Source organism: Chelonia mydas, chromosome 20 (assembly GCF_015237465.2).
Source record: "Chelonia mydas isolate rCheMyd1 chromosome 20, rCheMyd1.pri.v2, whole genome shotgun sequence".
In the NCBI taxonomy this organism is placed as follows: Eukaryota; Metazoa; Chordata; order Testudines; family Cheloniidae; genus Chelonia; species Chelonia mydas.
This window is the reverse complement of record NC_051260.2, coordinates 13,436,046-13,452,101: the sequence shown is the minus strand read 5'-3', so window position 1 is coordinate 13,452,101 and position 16,056 is coordinate 13,436,046. Positions and strand designations below refer to the sequence as shown.

Below are 16,056 nucleotides of genomic sequence, written 5' to 3'. Positions count from 1 at the left end.
GGAGTCCTGACTTTGCTTTATAACAGTGAAAATGTTTGCCCTTGGTCTGCCACACATCCAGCAGGACTAGCCAGATCAGATGGGCCATCAAGGACCATCGCAGGACAAAGGGTGGGTTCATGGCACCTGGGAAATGCTGGTTGGATCTGAATGAAGGAACTAAAACAAAGCTACGGGAAAATCTTCCATCTCTTTGGCTGTTTGAACTCGGGGGGCAGAGAAAGCAAACTGAAGCCAGAGAGCCCCAGGGGCTGCCTCCTGGGTCTGCCCTGAGAGACACGTCGAACTGACAGATCACGACAACTCTTCGGAGCTAGCTGGTAACTCACTGGTGTGTGTGTGTTCGCTTGTTTTACTCTGTCACTAACTCAGATTTCTTCTCCCTAATTAATAAACCTTTAGCTAGTTTGGTCCTGGCCTGGCTACAGGTGCTGTCTTTGGTGTAGGATCTAGAGTACCAACAATCCGGGGTCAGTGACCGGTCTCTTAGGGCTGGAAGCAACCTGAGCGTGGTGTGATTTTTGGTGTGAGTGACCATTTGTCACTAAGTCCCGTGTGTCTGGGTGGCGGGATAGACGGGCGAGGCTAAAGGACTGTCAGCAACAGATCCGGGAGTTACTGGCTGGGTGAAATCTCATTATACAACACACCACCAGCTTGAGGGGTTTGCCCTGTTTGCGACAGTCTGCCCTGAGGTTGGCACCCCCCAGTCGTTAGCTGCTCCAGACAGTGGACACTTACTTCCTTCCAGAACCAGGGATAGAACCCAGGAGTCCTGACTCCCAGCCACCCCCCGCCGCTTTAACCACTAGACCCTGCTCCCCCAACCTCTGTGGATGTCTCACTGCTGCAGAGATGGGTCCTCCCTAAACCAGGCAGCCCCTCTGCCAGCCAGGTAGCCATTCTCCCCTGGGCTGTGCCAGGCTGTGTGTGTGTGGGGGGGGACGGAGCCAGGTGCAGGGAAAGCTGTGCCAAGTTGTGGGGGGACAGCACCAGGCTGGGGCAGGAGAGGGGGGAGCTGTGCCAGATGCGGGGGCTTTGCCAGACTGGGGGGTAGCTGTGCCAGACTGGGGCTGTCCCAGGCTGGGGGCGTGGGGGGGGGGGGAGGAGAGGGGACAAGGCCTGCCAGGGGAGGGGCAGTGGTGCAGGGAGAGAAGACACAGCTGAGCGCTGGTTCCAGGAACTAGGCACACGGTACCCAGGAAGGAAACCCTCTTTGGAAAAGGCAGAAACGCTGGTCATCCGCATGTGCCCTCAGACCACATGCTTCCTGCCTGCCCTTTCTTCTGCTGGACTCCACCTCACCCCCAGATCTCACTGCCCCCCAGCCTGCCCCCCCCCGGTACAGCCTGCCTTGGAGCACCCCCTCCCACACAGCTGCTTGGTGACTTAGGTGCACAGCATGGGGTTGTGTGGAATGCCTGCAACCCTCCCTGGCAGATGCCACATGGACCTGGCATGGGGAGCCATGCCACAGGTCTGCCACAGGCTTCCTCCACCAGCCCCATCCAGGAGGTGTGTGGGGATAGATAGATAGAGAGAGAGAGATAGATAGAAGGGGTGGATGGGGATAGATAGATAGATAGCTAGATAGATGGGGATGGGGATAGATAGATAGATAGATAGATAGATAGATAGATAGATAGATAGATAGATAGATAGAAGGGGTGGATGCGGATAGATAGATAGATAGGTAGATAGATAGAAGGGGTGGATGGGGATAGATAGATAGGTAGATGGGGTGGATGGGTTATAGATAGATAGATAGATAGATAGATAGAAGGGGTGGATGCGGATAGATAGATAGATAGATAGATAGATAGATAGATAGATGGTGTGTGTGGGGATAGATAGATAGATAGATAGATAGATAGATAGATAGATAGATAGATGGATGGGGTGGATGGAGATTAGATAGATAGATAGATAGATAGATGGGGTGGATGGGGATAGATAGAAAGAAGGGGTGGATGGGGATAGATAGATAGATAGATAGATAGATAGATAGATAGATAGATAGATGGTGTGTGGGGGGATAGATAGAGAGATAGATATATAGATAGATAGATAGATAGATAGATAGATAGATAGATAGATAGAAGGGGTGGATGGGGATAGACAGACAGACGACAGCGGATTTGCCTGCTCAGGTTAAGTGCAGCCTCTAGACCGTATGTCTTGGTTTTGTTCTCCGGGGAACCTTTACTCTCCCCCACCCTTGGTCCCCAGCTCGGAAACCGGCTTGTTTTCATTCTCACTCGATCTCCAGGCTGCGAGGGCAGGGAACGCTGAGGGGCAGGTGACTCAAACAAGCTGGCGTGTGCCCTGCCCCCGTGGGGATTTCGGGGGGTAGCCAGTGATGGGGGCTGGATGTCACAGGGGCTCGGGGATTGGGGTGCACCTGGGGAGCTCGTTGGGGGGCTAACAGGCTGGGGCGGGCAGGGAGCTGGCACCTAGTTAAACACAAGTGATTCTTCCTCTCGCTGGAGGCGGGGCGGGACGACAAGGTGACAGCCCTGGGCACCCAGGGAGAGACAGGGCCCCCCGTGGCCCAGGGGTGACGGATGGGGTGTGGGTGCGGCACTCTCACCTCTGGGACATGATCTTGAAGGCGTCAGGAAGGTAGCACTGCACGTTCTCCATCTGGAAGGGGTCGGCGTCACAGATCTTGTCGTCTGTGCGCCCGTAGTTGGCGTTCTCCACCATGATGACGTCACTGCCTGGGCAACGCAGCTCGATGGGGTAGCCCTCGCAGGCCAGTTCCCGCCGCACCAGGCCAAAGGGCAGCCCGGCGCGGCTCAGACCTGCGGGAGAGAGACAGGACAAGACGGTGAGAGGCGCGGTGAGAGGCCACTCCCGCCCGCCATCCTCTGCCTCAGTTTCCCCACCTGCTGAAGCTCAGGTGGCATGTGTAATTCACCTTCCCACCTGCCCATGGAGTGAGCAGCCAGATCATGGCACTGGGAACCCGGACTCCTGGGTTCCATTCCCAGCCCTGGGAGGGGAGAGGGGTCTAGCGGTCAGACCAGGTGGAGGCAGGGGACCCGGGTTCCAGTCTAGTTCCCATGAACTGGAGTCTAAATGGAACCACCTGCCAGGACTTCACAGGCTGAGGACAGCGCCAATGTTTGAGTAGCAGTGTGGTCTAGTGAGTGAGGCACTGGAGTGGGAACCTGGGTTCCATTCCTGGCTCTGCCACTGACCTGCTGGGTGACCTTGGACAAGTCCCTGCCGCTCTCCGTGCCTCAGTTTCCCCTGCCCTTTGGTTAGCTAGGCTTTGGGGCAGGGGCTGTCTCTTGGGTGTCTGTGCAACGGGGCCCTGGTATCGGTTAGGATTTGTAGGCGCTACCGTAATCCACATAATATAAGAGAAAGCTCCTCTATCTTTCCCAGCTGAGGGAGGGGGTTGTAGCTGCCCACATGAAGAGACAGGATCAGGCCCCTCATGGAGGGAATCTGGTCCCTTGCCCCAGGGCTGCATTTTAAGGCTCACGTGTGGCTGGATGTTTTGCCCAGATCCAGACGTCTCTCACCACGCGCTCAGCTCCCCGCACCGCCCGTGACCCACTTTCCAGGCAGCGGCTGAGCCGACAGTCTCGCCAATGTGCTGAGCAAATTCCCTGCAATCCCTCCGAATTCCCCCCCCCCCCATCTCCCGTGTCACAAGGACCAGCCGGGAGGAGAGACGAGAATTAAAACCACCCAGAGGGATTTTAAAGAGGAAACCAGGACTCCTGGTTCTGTCCCCAGCTCTGGGAGGGGAGTGGGGTCTAGGGGTTAGAGCAGGGGGGTTGGGGGCAGCTTGGGGCCTGGGTTCTGTTCCCGGCTTTGCACTAACTTGCTGTGTGACCCTGAGGCAGGCTGTGGATCTCTCCACTGCTCGCCTCCCCAGTGGGACACCAGCCTGGTTGCATTAAGGCCAATGGAACAGAACAGGCCGGAAGAAGCAGCTGCACTGCCTGATGCGCGCACCAGGGGGCGCTGCCTCAAGGGGCGGCTGGCTGCACAGACACATGCTGCTGCCCCCTCTCAGCAGCATCTGCCCCCTGGAGGCAGCGCCTGGCACGGCCTCCACTGGCGGCTAGGGGAGAGTGTTTCCTTTCCAGAGCTGCAGGCTGTGGGTTCAAGTCCTGCTGGGGGGACAGGGGGCACGGACTGGGAGGCTCCCTGAGGGAGGGGGGGCTGTGCCCCCAAAGAGAAGGTGGGGACTGGCTACCAACATGGCTGCTCTGCTGCCTATGTAATCCCCCCCCCCCCCCCCCGCCACATAGACAGGTGGGGCAGAAGCAGAGAGGGGGGTGAAGGGAGGTCTAAGAGTCGGCATGCGCTCTAACCACTAGACTCCCCTCCCAGAGCTGCAGACAGAACCCAGGTGTTCTGCTGCCACGCAGTGCTGTGAACAGAGAAGGGGAAGGGCAGAGGCGGTGCACAGTGGGGGGCCCCCTCCCTCCAGGTTGGTGCAGCTGGGCTCGCAGGCGGGCTGGCAGCTCGTGCCCTGGCAGTGGTACGGGGAGGAAACCAAGGAGACCAGCCTCCTTCTGCCAGGCCTTTGGGGAGCCCTGGCTGCTGCTGGTTCCAGACCCACCACCAGGAGGCGCTGGTTGGCCTGAGATTCCCCACATTGTTCTGGCCATTCCTGTCATGGGGGACGTTCACAAATTGGAATTTGTCCGCTGTCCAATATGGGCAGACAGGGAGGGGGATGGTGCCCACCCTGGCCAATGGGGCAGGAGGGGGTTGAACCTGGGACCTCCAGCATTAAAAGCATATGAGCTCCTACCATGCGAGCTAAAAGACCTGCTTCGTTAGCTGGCAGCTGAAGGAGGTTGTTATCCCCTATGTGGACCAGCCGCTGCCCTTATGGGGCGGGAGCACAGTGTATTTAGCTAGTGTGTTACACCTCAGCCACCTCCCCTGGTGGGGATCCTGGAACAACCTCGGTCTCAAACGCCTGTCGTCTGCGATCCCTGCCATGTCTCCCCACAACTGCCCCCATCCCATTTCCTGAAGCCCGAGGCAGAGATTCCCAGTCCTCCTGTCCCTAAGGGCTCTGTCCCTGGGGCAGATAATAGCCACAGCCCAGGGTGCCCCGGCCACGCCCCTGATCCACCCTCAATGCCAGGGTCTGGGAGCAGGGCAGGTGCAGGGCCCTTACACCATTTCCAAATCGGGGGGGAGGGGATTCTCAGGGGGCCACGTGCAGCCCTTTTATGGCACTGGTGGAGGATGGGTCCGGGCGTCAGGCCCTGCAGCATCCTGAGGAGCGGGGCGGGGGACAGGGCAGTGCAGACAATGGGCCATGGTGTGAGCCCCCCCGTCTCCCCTTGTTGGCGGCTTTGAACAGCACAAAGGTGCCCGAGGCCAGGGCTTGAAACGCCAGGAGCCAGGGACTGAAGCGGGAGCCGCAGGAGACAGAGCCAGGCAGGTGATTAAAGGGATGGCAGGTGCATTATGGGAGATTTGCTCATGCTCCCCCGACCTTGGCAGCTACCCCTCAAAGGGGAGTGGAGAATGGAGCCGTCTCTGGCACGGGCCCCTGTGGCGAGCACGGGGCCTGACAGGGGAGAAAGGGGGAGGGGGGACAGGCTGGGTGAATTGTGGGGGGCTGGAGCGTGCGAGCGGGTCTTTGTGAGTGTTTGATGTGGGGGTGGGGGAGCATGTGTTTGTGTGGACAAAGTGTGTGTTTGTGTGTGCAAGTGTGTTTGTGTGCATGCACATGCATGTTTGTGTGTGCAAAGGGGTGTGTTTCTGTGTGCAATTGTCCATTTGTGTGTGCAACTTTGCATGCATGCATGTGTTTCCATTTGCCTGGATGTGAGTGTGTGTGTACTTCTGTGTATGTTCTTGTGCATGGGTGTGCCTTGGGCTGTGTGTCCACGGGCTGTAGGGGTTAGGGCGCATGCATTTGTGTCTTCACATCACTGCCCTCTGGTGGGCACAATCTGAACCACTCAGCTCTGTGTCCTATGCCCTACACTTCCCCCAGCCAGTGGGGATTCTCCAGTGATTCTGGCTGAAATGGGAATAACAATAATATCTGAGATGCACTTTGCCCCTAGGATACAGGAACACACCATGGCGTGTGGTACGTACGACCACGCCCTCTGCAGATGTGATACTGACGACCTAGCTCAGTCCCCAGAACGGCGCCTCCTAGTGGTGGATCAGTCCCATCAGCCTCATGTTCAGCCTTTGCTCTCCGGTGGGGCTGGGGGCAAGCCAAGCCTTGGGGCCCAGCCCCCCTCACTCACAGTAGAGTCCTAGTTTGAAACCCTCCTCCCCTCCTCCACCGTCTCTTCCCGGATCTAACTTTAGAAGCGGAAGCAGATAGCGTTGAGATGATCAGATTAAACAGGAATCTCCCCCACCCCCCACCTCCACCCCCCTCCCTGGCGTGGGGACCATGACAACGCTACCCATGGGGTGGGGGTGGGGTGAGACGAGGCAGCCGTAAGTCTGTGCAAAGGGTCCCGTGCAAAGCGAACTCAGCCCCTTCCATGCTCTTCCATCTCTGCTGTGTCCTCTTAACAAGCCCCCTACCTGCTCCCATAACATGGTTTCCCCCAGTGACAGCAAGAGACAGTCCCTACCCCAAACTAAAGAGAACGGGAAACTGAGGCACAGAGCGTGGAAATGATTTGCCCAGTGTCACACAGCAAGACAGTGGAAGAGCCAGGGATACAACCCAGGAACCCTGATTCCTAGCCTCCCCTCCCCGCCATACTCTAACCACTAGACACCACTCCCCTCCCAGAGCTGGGGTTGGAACCCAGGAGTCCTGACTCCCACCCACCCTCTATCCACTACACACCACCAGAACCTGAGCCACCATCTAGAGCAAGGGGACGTTTCTCTCTGGTGACCTGTCCTATGTCTACCCCCTTGCCCCACCCACATTGGGGCCCCAGGGCACCCTGTTTCGCTCTTGTTAGCATAGATTCATCCCCCACTACCCTGATTTCCATCTCCTCCCTCCCTGACAGCTGGTGAGGCTGGGCTGCCTTCACAGAGCTGCTCTGCTGACTCACCCGACCACCAGTCCTGGTGGCTCTCATTAATGTCACCCAGGAACCTCGGAGCCCCAGGGATAGAGCTGAATTGAAGCTTCTCTGGGGTGTAAATCCAGAGTAACTCCACTAAGCCCAGATCCTGCTCTCGGTTAGACCTGGGTGTAAATCTGGAGTAACTCCACCAAACCCAGCTCCTGCTCTCCCCTGAGCCAGGTGTAACCGACATTGGGCTGCAGCCTGTCATCGCTCTCCTCTCCCCCATATACCCGCCCCCCCCCGCCCCGGCACCTCTGCATTCAGCTCCCTCTGCTCAACGCCCTGATCGAAGCTGGGAAGGGACCAGATTACCCTTTGGGTCCCATGTGCCCCTCCCCGTGCCCTCTTTGAAGTCTCCTGGCCTGGCACCCTGCCCCCCTTTGGACGCCCTGCCCAGAGCTCCCGCTGCGGCAGGCCTGGGCGAGCGCCTCACGGGGTGCCGGCTGGAAAGGGGGGGGATGGAGGAGTAGAGCAAAGGAACAACGCAGGGGATGGCAGCATCTGGGGATCTCAAGCCCCCCATGGGAGCCCCCCAAAGATGCCCCCTCTGGCTCTCTGCTAGCTCTCCCCCTGCTCAGCTGCACCCCGAAGGGTTAACAGCTGGACAGCGGGACCCACCCGCACAGGGAACCCAGCGCCCCCAGATTGCCCTTGAGCAGAGCGTGGGCAATCCAGGCACAAGCGCTTAATGATAATAACTGACCCTGAGCGAGCAAGGGGCTGTCTGAACAGCAAGGAGTCAGAGACACCAGCCAGGGACTCATGGTAACAGCTTGGAGGGTACTGCGGGTGGTGAATGAGATCAGGGCCCCCTTGTGCCAGGCGCTGCCCAGACCCCGACTGGGAACTGCAGCCAATGGGAGCTGCGGGGGCGGTGCCTGCGGGTGGAGGCAGCGTGCAGAGCCGCCTGGCCATGCCTCCGCCCAGCTGCCAAGGGATGTCGCCACTTCCAGGAAGCCCCCTGAGGTAAGCCCGGAGCCCGCAGCCCTCACCCCCTTCCACACCCCAACCCCCTGCCCCAGCCCCCCTCACGTCCCCTGAACCCCTCATTTCTGGCCCCACCCCAGAGGCCACACCCCCAGCCGGAGCCCGCACCTTAACCCCCTGCCCCAGCCTGTGAAAATGAGCGAGTGAGTGAGGGTGGGGGAGATTGAGGGACAAAGGAGGGGGGGGAATGGAGTGAACAGGGGGCGAGGCCTCAGAGAAGGGGTGGGGTAGGGGGGCGGGGCAAGGGTGTTCAGTTTTCTGCTATTAGAAAGTTGGCAACCCTAGGTGCTGCCCAGACCCTGACCGAGGTCAGGGCCCCCATTGTGCCAGTCGTGGATCACAAGAGAATCTTCCTTCCTGCATGTGCTTCTTTCTTACAGAGGTGCTGTGGTGGGGGGAGACCAGAGCTGGGCTAGCAGGGGGCTGCGGTCAGGATTGAGGGGCACCAGCAGAGCTGGGGAGAGGGGGAGCCCAGGGCAGGGGCTGTGGGTCGGGCCGAGGGGATCTGCGCAGCTGGGGGGCACCCATGGCAATATTCTCCCCACTGGCGCTGTCGGACCCTGAAGCTGGATGGCAGAATCTAAGAAGCCAAGACCCCCATGGGACCACAACCCCCCACCCCCCAAAGAGCCAGGAGTGTCCCTCCGCTCCCCCTCCCAGCCCTGCAGCGCTCCCCTTTCCCTATCGCTGCGAGCACTGGGGGACACGTCTCCCCTCTGGGGGGCACTGCAGGGGGAGGGGGGCAGGCTTTTCAGCAGCCCCTAGTGGTAACACTAGGCAATGCAGGCTGCAGATCCTGGGGGAACCCAGGGTCTATCTGCGTCCCTGGTGCAGCTGGAGATCGGGCGCGCCCTGGAGATCCCCAGAGCCCCTCTCCCACCATACTCCCCCACCCGCTGTGGAGCCCCCGTCCTACCTTGTGTGGCTGAGGTGACGAGGATGGCGGTGACGCAAAGGCTCCAGAGGGCGTGGGCGAGGCGGGCCATGGTGCCGGCCGGGCGATTGGCACACTCGCTCCTTGGCAGGGCTCTCAGTGGCCCAAGCTCGGGGCCTCTCCCGGCATCACACAGGAGGGACGATCCGGCAGACGGCAAGCCTGGGGGAGGGAGCGGGGAGAAGCCATGAAACAAGCTGGGGGGGGGCTGCAGGGTTCACCCCATCCCAAGCGCGGCAAGAGCCCCCTCCTCCATCTCCCACACCAGTAGCACCACCATGGGAGAGGGGAGTTCCCCCCTCTGACCCGGGGGCTAACAGGGGTGCCCCCCGCCCCAGACCATCTATTCTCCAGGGCAGGGATTGATGACACCCAGCCCCACTGGCTTCCCAAGTCCACTGCCAGGTAGGGCCAACCCTGGCACGGGAAGGGTTAATAACGGGCTGACACAGCTCTGTGAGATCCGAGGGAGAGTGGGGTGTCGTGGTAACGGAGGAGGGGGGCTGGAAGCCAGGACTCCTGGGTTCCCTCCCCAGCTCTGGTGTTCCTGTGCCTTAGTGGGGAGCGCTGCTCCCGGGGGCCGCGGGCCGGGGGCCCAGCCGGGCGGGTAATGCCAGCTCCCGCAGGGCAGTGCTGACACCTGCGTGCCAGGCTCCAGTGCCCCGGCTGGCAAGGCCCCTGCAGGTTCCTGCCCGACGGCTCGGCTGGGGCCTCTGCGCTCATCCGTGTCACAGCTCCAGCGCAGCGACTCGGTGGCCCCGGGGGACCCTGGCGACTCGAGGGGGCCCCGGGGGAGAACAGCTGAGCCATGAAGGTGGAACCACCTTGGGCAAAGAGCAGAGTGCTGGATCACAGAGCTGGCTTCAGACAGGACTCCTGGGTCCCGTTCCCCCTGCCTGCGGAGGGGAGGGGGAGCTAGTGTGGAGAGCAGGGGGGCTGGGAGTCAGAACTCCTGGGTTCCATCCCTGGCTATGGGAGGGGAAGATGAGTAAGGACTAAGGTTCGACTCCCAGCTCTGCTGAGTGAACTTGGGTCAGTCCCCCTTGTGCCTCAGTTTCTCCACCCCTGATATGGGAAGAAGAGCCCTTCCTAACTCCGGTGGGGGCAGGGGTGAGGCTCTCAGAGCTTCTATAGTCACGAAAAACTAGAGCTCTGTCCCCCTCAGCTGTTGCTGGAGGCCTCATAGCACTGAATGGGGCTGGGGGCCCCCAGAGCCCTGCACTGGGCTTGTGGGGGATGACACTTGGGCAGGAGAGAGGGTGGATTGGGGGGGAAGGTCAGAGACAGGCGGCTCTTGGGGGCATGGGGGGGGCTGAGGACAGGGCAGCCCCAGCAGCCCCCCCGGAGCAGGGGGTTCTAGTCATTCACCCGGGGATGAGCCAAGCCAGGGATGCCAACACGTAGCAATGGGCCCGGGGCATGGGCCAGCAGGAGGGCAGGGCGCAGGGGTGTCTGAGCCCCTCATAAATTTCCCAGCCCCTGAGTGGAGAACAAAGGAGGCTGGCTGGGGGTGGAGCTGCCCCCCCCAATATTACAGCCTGGGAAGAACAGCGTGTGCTGGGAAGGAGGGCCTCCCCCCGGCTATGTCTTGAGGCCAGCACATCCTAACCACTCATCTCCCAGTCCCCAGGCACGGGAGATGGCAACCCAGCCCCTCCCTCCTCCAGCACTGCACTGGGGTCAGCACCGACTGTGAGGGGAGAGCCCCTGGCCTCGCCCCTTAGAGACAGGCCGCGGATCTCCCCACCATCTGCGGGCCCAGCTCATCCCTGCTTAACCAGAGATGGGATCTAGTGGTTACAGCTGGAGGGCTGGGAGTCAGGACTCCTGGGTTCTTTTCCCGGCTCTGGAAGAGGGCTGGGGCGTAGCGGTTCGAACAGGCCAGGCTGAGTGACGCTGGGTTTGGCGAGGGATCCCAGACACTGGGAGGTCCCCCGTGGCCTGGGGCCCTGGCCAGCAGGACCCCGGCTGTGCCATCCACACGCATCTCTCCCTCCTGCCCGGCAGCAGGAGCGGGGCCTGGCGTGCAGGCAGCCCATGTGAGCGGAGCTTTCCAAGGCTCTCCTAATTACGGCTTCCTGGTCTCTCCAGGAGGCGGCTCGGTCTCTTGGGCGAAGACATCGCGGTTTAAGAAACTGCCTAATTACATCTAAAACTGCCAAATTATGGCAGGTCCGCTGGGAGGGGCGGGGTCTGGTGTGTAGCAGGCGGAACACATGCCTGGGCTCTAGCCCCAGCTCGGGGGAGAGCAGTAGGGGTTATTGGTCAGAGCAGGCAGCTGGGAGCCAGGACTCCTGGGTTCTATTCCCGGCTCTTGGAGGGGAGCTGGGTCTAGTGGTCACAGCAGGGAGGTTGGGCATCTGGCCTCCTGGGTTCCCTTGCCACATCCTGGTGTGACTCACGAGCAAGTGCTTTGCTCCCTTCTGTGCCTCGGTTTCCCCATGTGTAGAATGAAACTAATGAAGGTGGGCCCAACGCTCAGGCGACCTGGAAGGTTTTGGTGATGCGAACGCTTTGGGACCCTTGCTAGATGCAAGTCGGGTGCTGATCGTTATCAGGAAGAACCAGAACGGGACCCTCACACTACTGCAGGGGTCGCTGTGGGGCAAAATGATCACCATGGTGACCTAGCTAGGGCCAGGCAAATCACTCAGATGAGGGCCCTGCATCAGAGTCCTTTCCCAGCAAGTCGGAGTGGGAACTGAGGGGTCCAGGCCAAATTCTAGCATTAATTCTACAATCCTGGTCCCCTAATTTCCCTCCTGTCGCTTCTTCCCGTGGAATAGCCACTTGTTCTTGTTCTAAAGTGTCTGGCAGTGATGGTGGGTGGCAGTGAACCGGCTGCCATGCCTCACCCCAGAAGTGGCTGCATCTCAGGGTTGGGTGAAGGATCCCTGTGACTGCTAAACAGCTGCTGAGTGAGCCCTACCCCCGAGGCAGTGGAACCTCAGTGCTGGGTGAATGAGCCCCATGTGGTGTCTCTGTGTGCTGCCAAGCAGCTGCCATGCTTCACCCCAGAGGTGGCTGTTTTTCTCTGCTCTGAACGAGTGACTTTTGAGTACTGTGTGCTTATACTCTGGCTGTGCCCCATCCCAGAGGTGGCAGAATCTCAGTACTGGCCAAGAGGCCCCTGTGTAGTGTCAATAAATCCTGAAAAGCAGCTGCCATGCTCCACACCAGAGGTGGCTGCCTTTCAATGCTGGGCAGGCAAGTCTCATACAGTGTTACTGCATGGCTGTTAAAGAGCAACCGCACCCCACCCCAGAGCTGGCTGCAATGCTCAGTTTATAAAGCACCCTAGCTCCATTAGGGTGCAATACACTGTCTGAAACCCAAGACTAATCCTGGAGCCACAAAGTGGGTTTCATCCCCCCACACCCTGCTTGCGGCATGTCCCTGCTTTAGCTTCTCCTCACAAAGGTGCCTCCCAAGCTCCCTGGAAAGCCCCAGCAAAGGGCAGCGAGATGAACAAGTGCCTGAAAATCTCCTACTCCAGCACCAACAGATTTATTGGCTTTCGGAGCCCTGGATTCCTGACCCAGCAACAGCGGCTCCCTGGAAACTCCCCACAGCCTGCAATGGGGCTGCTAAGTCTGCACATACAAGAGGCTCCTTTCTACGGCATAGGTTGTGACCAGGATGTGGGGGGCCCCGTTGTGCCAGTTGCTGCACAGACCCTGACCGAGATCAGGGCCCCATTGTGCAAGGTGCCGCACAGACCCCGAATAAGATCAGAGCCCCCTTGTGCCAGGCGCTGCACAGACACAGCGAGAGGTTGCCCCTACCCCGTAGAGCTCACCGCAACAGACAAAGGGAAGGATCATACCCCCTTATTTTACAGAAGGGGAAACTGAGGCACCAGGGGACGCAGTGACTCACACCAGGCTGCATGGGGAGTCAGTGGCAAAGCAGGAATTGAGCTCAGCTCTCCTGACTCCCAGCATCTGACCCACAAGCCCAACCTGCATCAGTGGGTCACGACCTGTTAGCCCTGCAGCGAAGGGCCGGGCCTTTTGCAGCACCCCTGTGTGCCTGTCTGGCTGCTCCAGCTATAGGGCCGGGGCTATTTTAGGACATGCCATATCTCAGTGCCCGGTGGGCAGGACGGTCCCCACCCCCTCAACCCTCTCCAGGGACCCTTCCAGCCTGGATCCTGCCTCTGCGCTCCGGGGCACGGAAGCTGCCGTCAAATGAGAGGGAATTTGGAGCAGTGCAGCGAAAATTATTAAGGGTCTCGGAGGATTAAATTACAAGGGGAGATTAAAAGAACTAAACACGACTAGCTTGGCTAGACGGCGGCTAAGGAGTGCTCAGATAATTGTCTGGGAGTAGCTGAAGGATGTAAATATTGAACGGGGGGTGGGTGGGACGGGAATTATTTGAGAGGAGATTTTAAACTCAAGTGCAGCGTGGTCATGTGGTAAAGCACTGGGGCAGGATGCGGGAAATCTGGGCTCAAATCCCACCGCTAACACCAGCAGGCCGGGTGAATCAATTCACTGCTTTGTACCCCCATTTCTCCTGCAATTTGCAAATCCTCTCTCGGTCTGTTAGAAGGACGATGCTGGGCTTAGAGTAAGGCAGCTAGGGCGCTAAGACGGGCTATGAGGAAATGGGCTCCCCTCCGCGGCAAATATTCTCTGCGACCCCTGTGGGAGTCTCTCTGTTCCTCCATTTCCCCATAGGTAACATGGAGATAACAGTCCTGCCCTACCGCACAGGGGGACTCAGATACTATGGGAAGGGGGTTCTTAGGGGCTGGGATTGCCTTAGTACCACGGCGGTGAGGGGTTTCAAGCCCCAGCAGAAGAACCTTGGCTCCTGTGGCCCTGAGGGCAGCAGGGAAAAGCTGGCTTCAGAGGAGAAAAAAAGAAACCCGAATTCATTGCTATTTTGTAAAACAAATCTCATGATTTTTAAGCCCGTCTCACAGTGTCGGGGGCCCGGTTCATGTCCGGGGCTGGCAACGCTGCCATCTCTTGCTATGTTTGTACAGCCCCTGGCACAACGGGTGCTGAGCTCAGTTGGTGCCATTCTTTATTATTCTGGGGTGGGGCTGCGTGGCCTAGGACTGGGACTCCGGAGCCCTGGGCTCTATTTTCGGCTCTGCTGCCAGCCTGCTGGGTCACCTGGGGCAAGTCCTGCCCCGCTCTGTGCCTCAGTTTCCCCAGCTGTAAAGAGGGGATAATGCTTTTGACCTTCCTTTGTAAAGTGCTTGGCGCCCGACTGATGAAAAGGGCTAGGTCAGAGTCAGGGATCGTGATCCACTTGTAATGTGGTAGCACCCAGGAGCCCCCAATACGGATCAGGACCCCATTGTGCCAGGCGCTGCACAGACACAGAGCACAAAGCTGGCCCCGCCCCCAAGAACCGACAGTCTATGTCCAGTCTCTGACTGCATGGAGAGGTTATCCGAGGGGACATGCACTGGATAGGACCGACCCAGGGCGAGGGGGCCTTTGTGGATCCTGGCTCCACCCACAATCCTTCCTCCCAGGGCAAGAGAGTCTCCTCCACCGCAGCCCTCGCCATGTGGCCAGCGGGCACAGCACAGCCTGCCAGGCAGACTCGCCCCTGCAGCTCCGCCAGGGTTTGCAATTAAAAGCCGCAATTAACGGGACGACGTCATGCTGCATGAGTGGGGCAGCAAACCCAAGATCCAGCAAAGCCGCAGCGGTGGATTGTGCTATCGGCCACGGGCCGGCCCTGGGTGAGTAGCCGGCCCTCCGGCCTTGGTAGCCTGCTGGAGCTCTCCCTCTGGTCCTTTCACCACGCCGCCGAGCTCTTTCGTGGGTGGGCTCCGGATCACACGCCCTGGTTTCCCGAGGAGGGTCGGGGAACTTACTCCAGCTCACCCGGGTGCGAGTGAATGGCAGCGCGGGGAAGAGAACCCAGGAGTCCCTGCTGCCTTTCTCAACCTCCCTCCACTCCCAGAGCCGGAAATAGAACCCAGGAGTCCTGACTCCCAGCGCCCCCACTACCTGGCTCTACCCAGCAGACCTCACTCCCCTCTCAGAGCTGGGAAGAGAACCCAGGAGTCCTGGCTTTCAGACCCTACCCCACCCCCAGCTCTACCCAGCCGACCTCACTCCCCTCCTGGAGCTGGGAAGAGAACCCAGGAGTCCTGGCTCCCCGGCAAGCCCCCCTCCCGTTAGACAGTGGGATCTTTACTGACAAAGGCCCTTACTCTAGAACCCGTGACGCATCTCCATGGTAACAGCTCATCTTCGCAGCTCCTTGACACTCAGATCCATGTTAGGCTGGGGGGAGCTGGAGGATGGAGGGGGAGGCGAAGGGGGGAGGGGGACAAAGAGAGGGGGAGCGGGATGGCTTTGAAATCAGCAATCAAGCCCCCGGCTGCTCATCAGGCAAAATCAAACCCACCTGCATCCACCCTGCCCCCGGATCTGGGGGTGCCCAGAGAGAAACGACCCATTTCCTTGGCCGAGCCCTTGTCAGCCGCATCCCGGCCCAGCCGCCCTCCCCCCGCAAACGTTGTGCTCTCCCAGCCTGTGCGAATGGCAGCTGCTCTGAGCTGCCAGCAGGCCCATCTAGCCCGGCGTCCTGGCATGGGGCAATCGACAGCCCCGGGCAAGTGGTTAAGGTGCCGTGTATTGAAGGAGTCTTGGAACTGAGCTGGGAAATCAGGGTCATCCCTGCTCCTTTATCTGGGGCAAAGAAAGCCTGAAATGGTTGGTTTTCCTGCTTGAAATTCAAGTCCCGTCCACTCTGCGTGTCTCTGTGGAAAACTAGGGATCAGACCGGGTTCTGAGAGCAGTGATTCCACGCACACCACAGCTCATTCACACTGGGAAGTGAGAGGGTTTGAAAAAATATCTGAGCTGTTTCAAATCCCAGGGTCCGACGCTCCCACTGCTTTGCCCTTTTACACCAGGGCATGGTGTACGTCAAACACAGCCGTTTCACACTCCCCTTACGCTGGTGCAAATGAGCACTCAAAGTCATGGATCAACCAGGAGCAGAGTTTGCATTTAGTACTGGTGATGGCTATTGAACTCAAACACCCAAGGAGCAGCTGGGAGAAAATATGCCTCTGTTAAAGAAGCAACACCTCACCCCCTTGCGCTT

At 59.4% G+C, this 16,056-nt stretch overlaps 1 protein-coding gene across 7 annotated transcripts in view; it reads right to left on the bottom strand.

Annotated features, from left to right (window-relative positions):
* Positions 1-16,056, bottom strand: part of ADGRL1 (adhesion G protein-coupled receptor L1) — a 94,690-nt gene that overhangs the window by 47,667 nt on the left and 30,967 nt on the right. For all 7 annotated transcript variants that reach the window (XM_043532836.1, XM_043532837.1, XM_037887925.2 and 4 more), the window contains exons 2-3: positions 8,950-9,129; positions 2,591-2,804 (exon numbers count right to left, since the gene is read on the bottom strand). In XM_043532836.1, coding sequence (XP_043388771.1) covers positions 2,591-2,804; positions 8,950-9,019 — 284 coding nt within the window. In that variant the 5' untranslated portion in view covers positions 9,020-9,129. The remainder of the gene's footprint in view (positions 1-2,590; positions 2,805-8,949; positions 9,130-16,056) is intronic.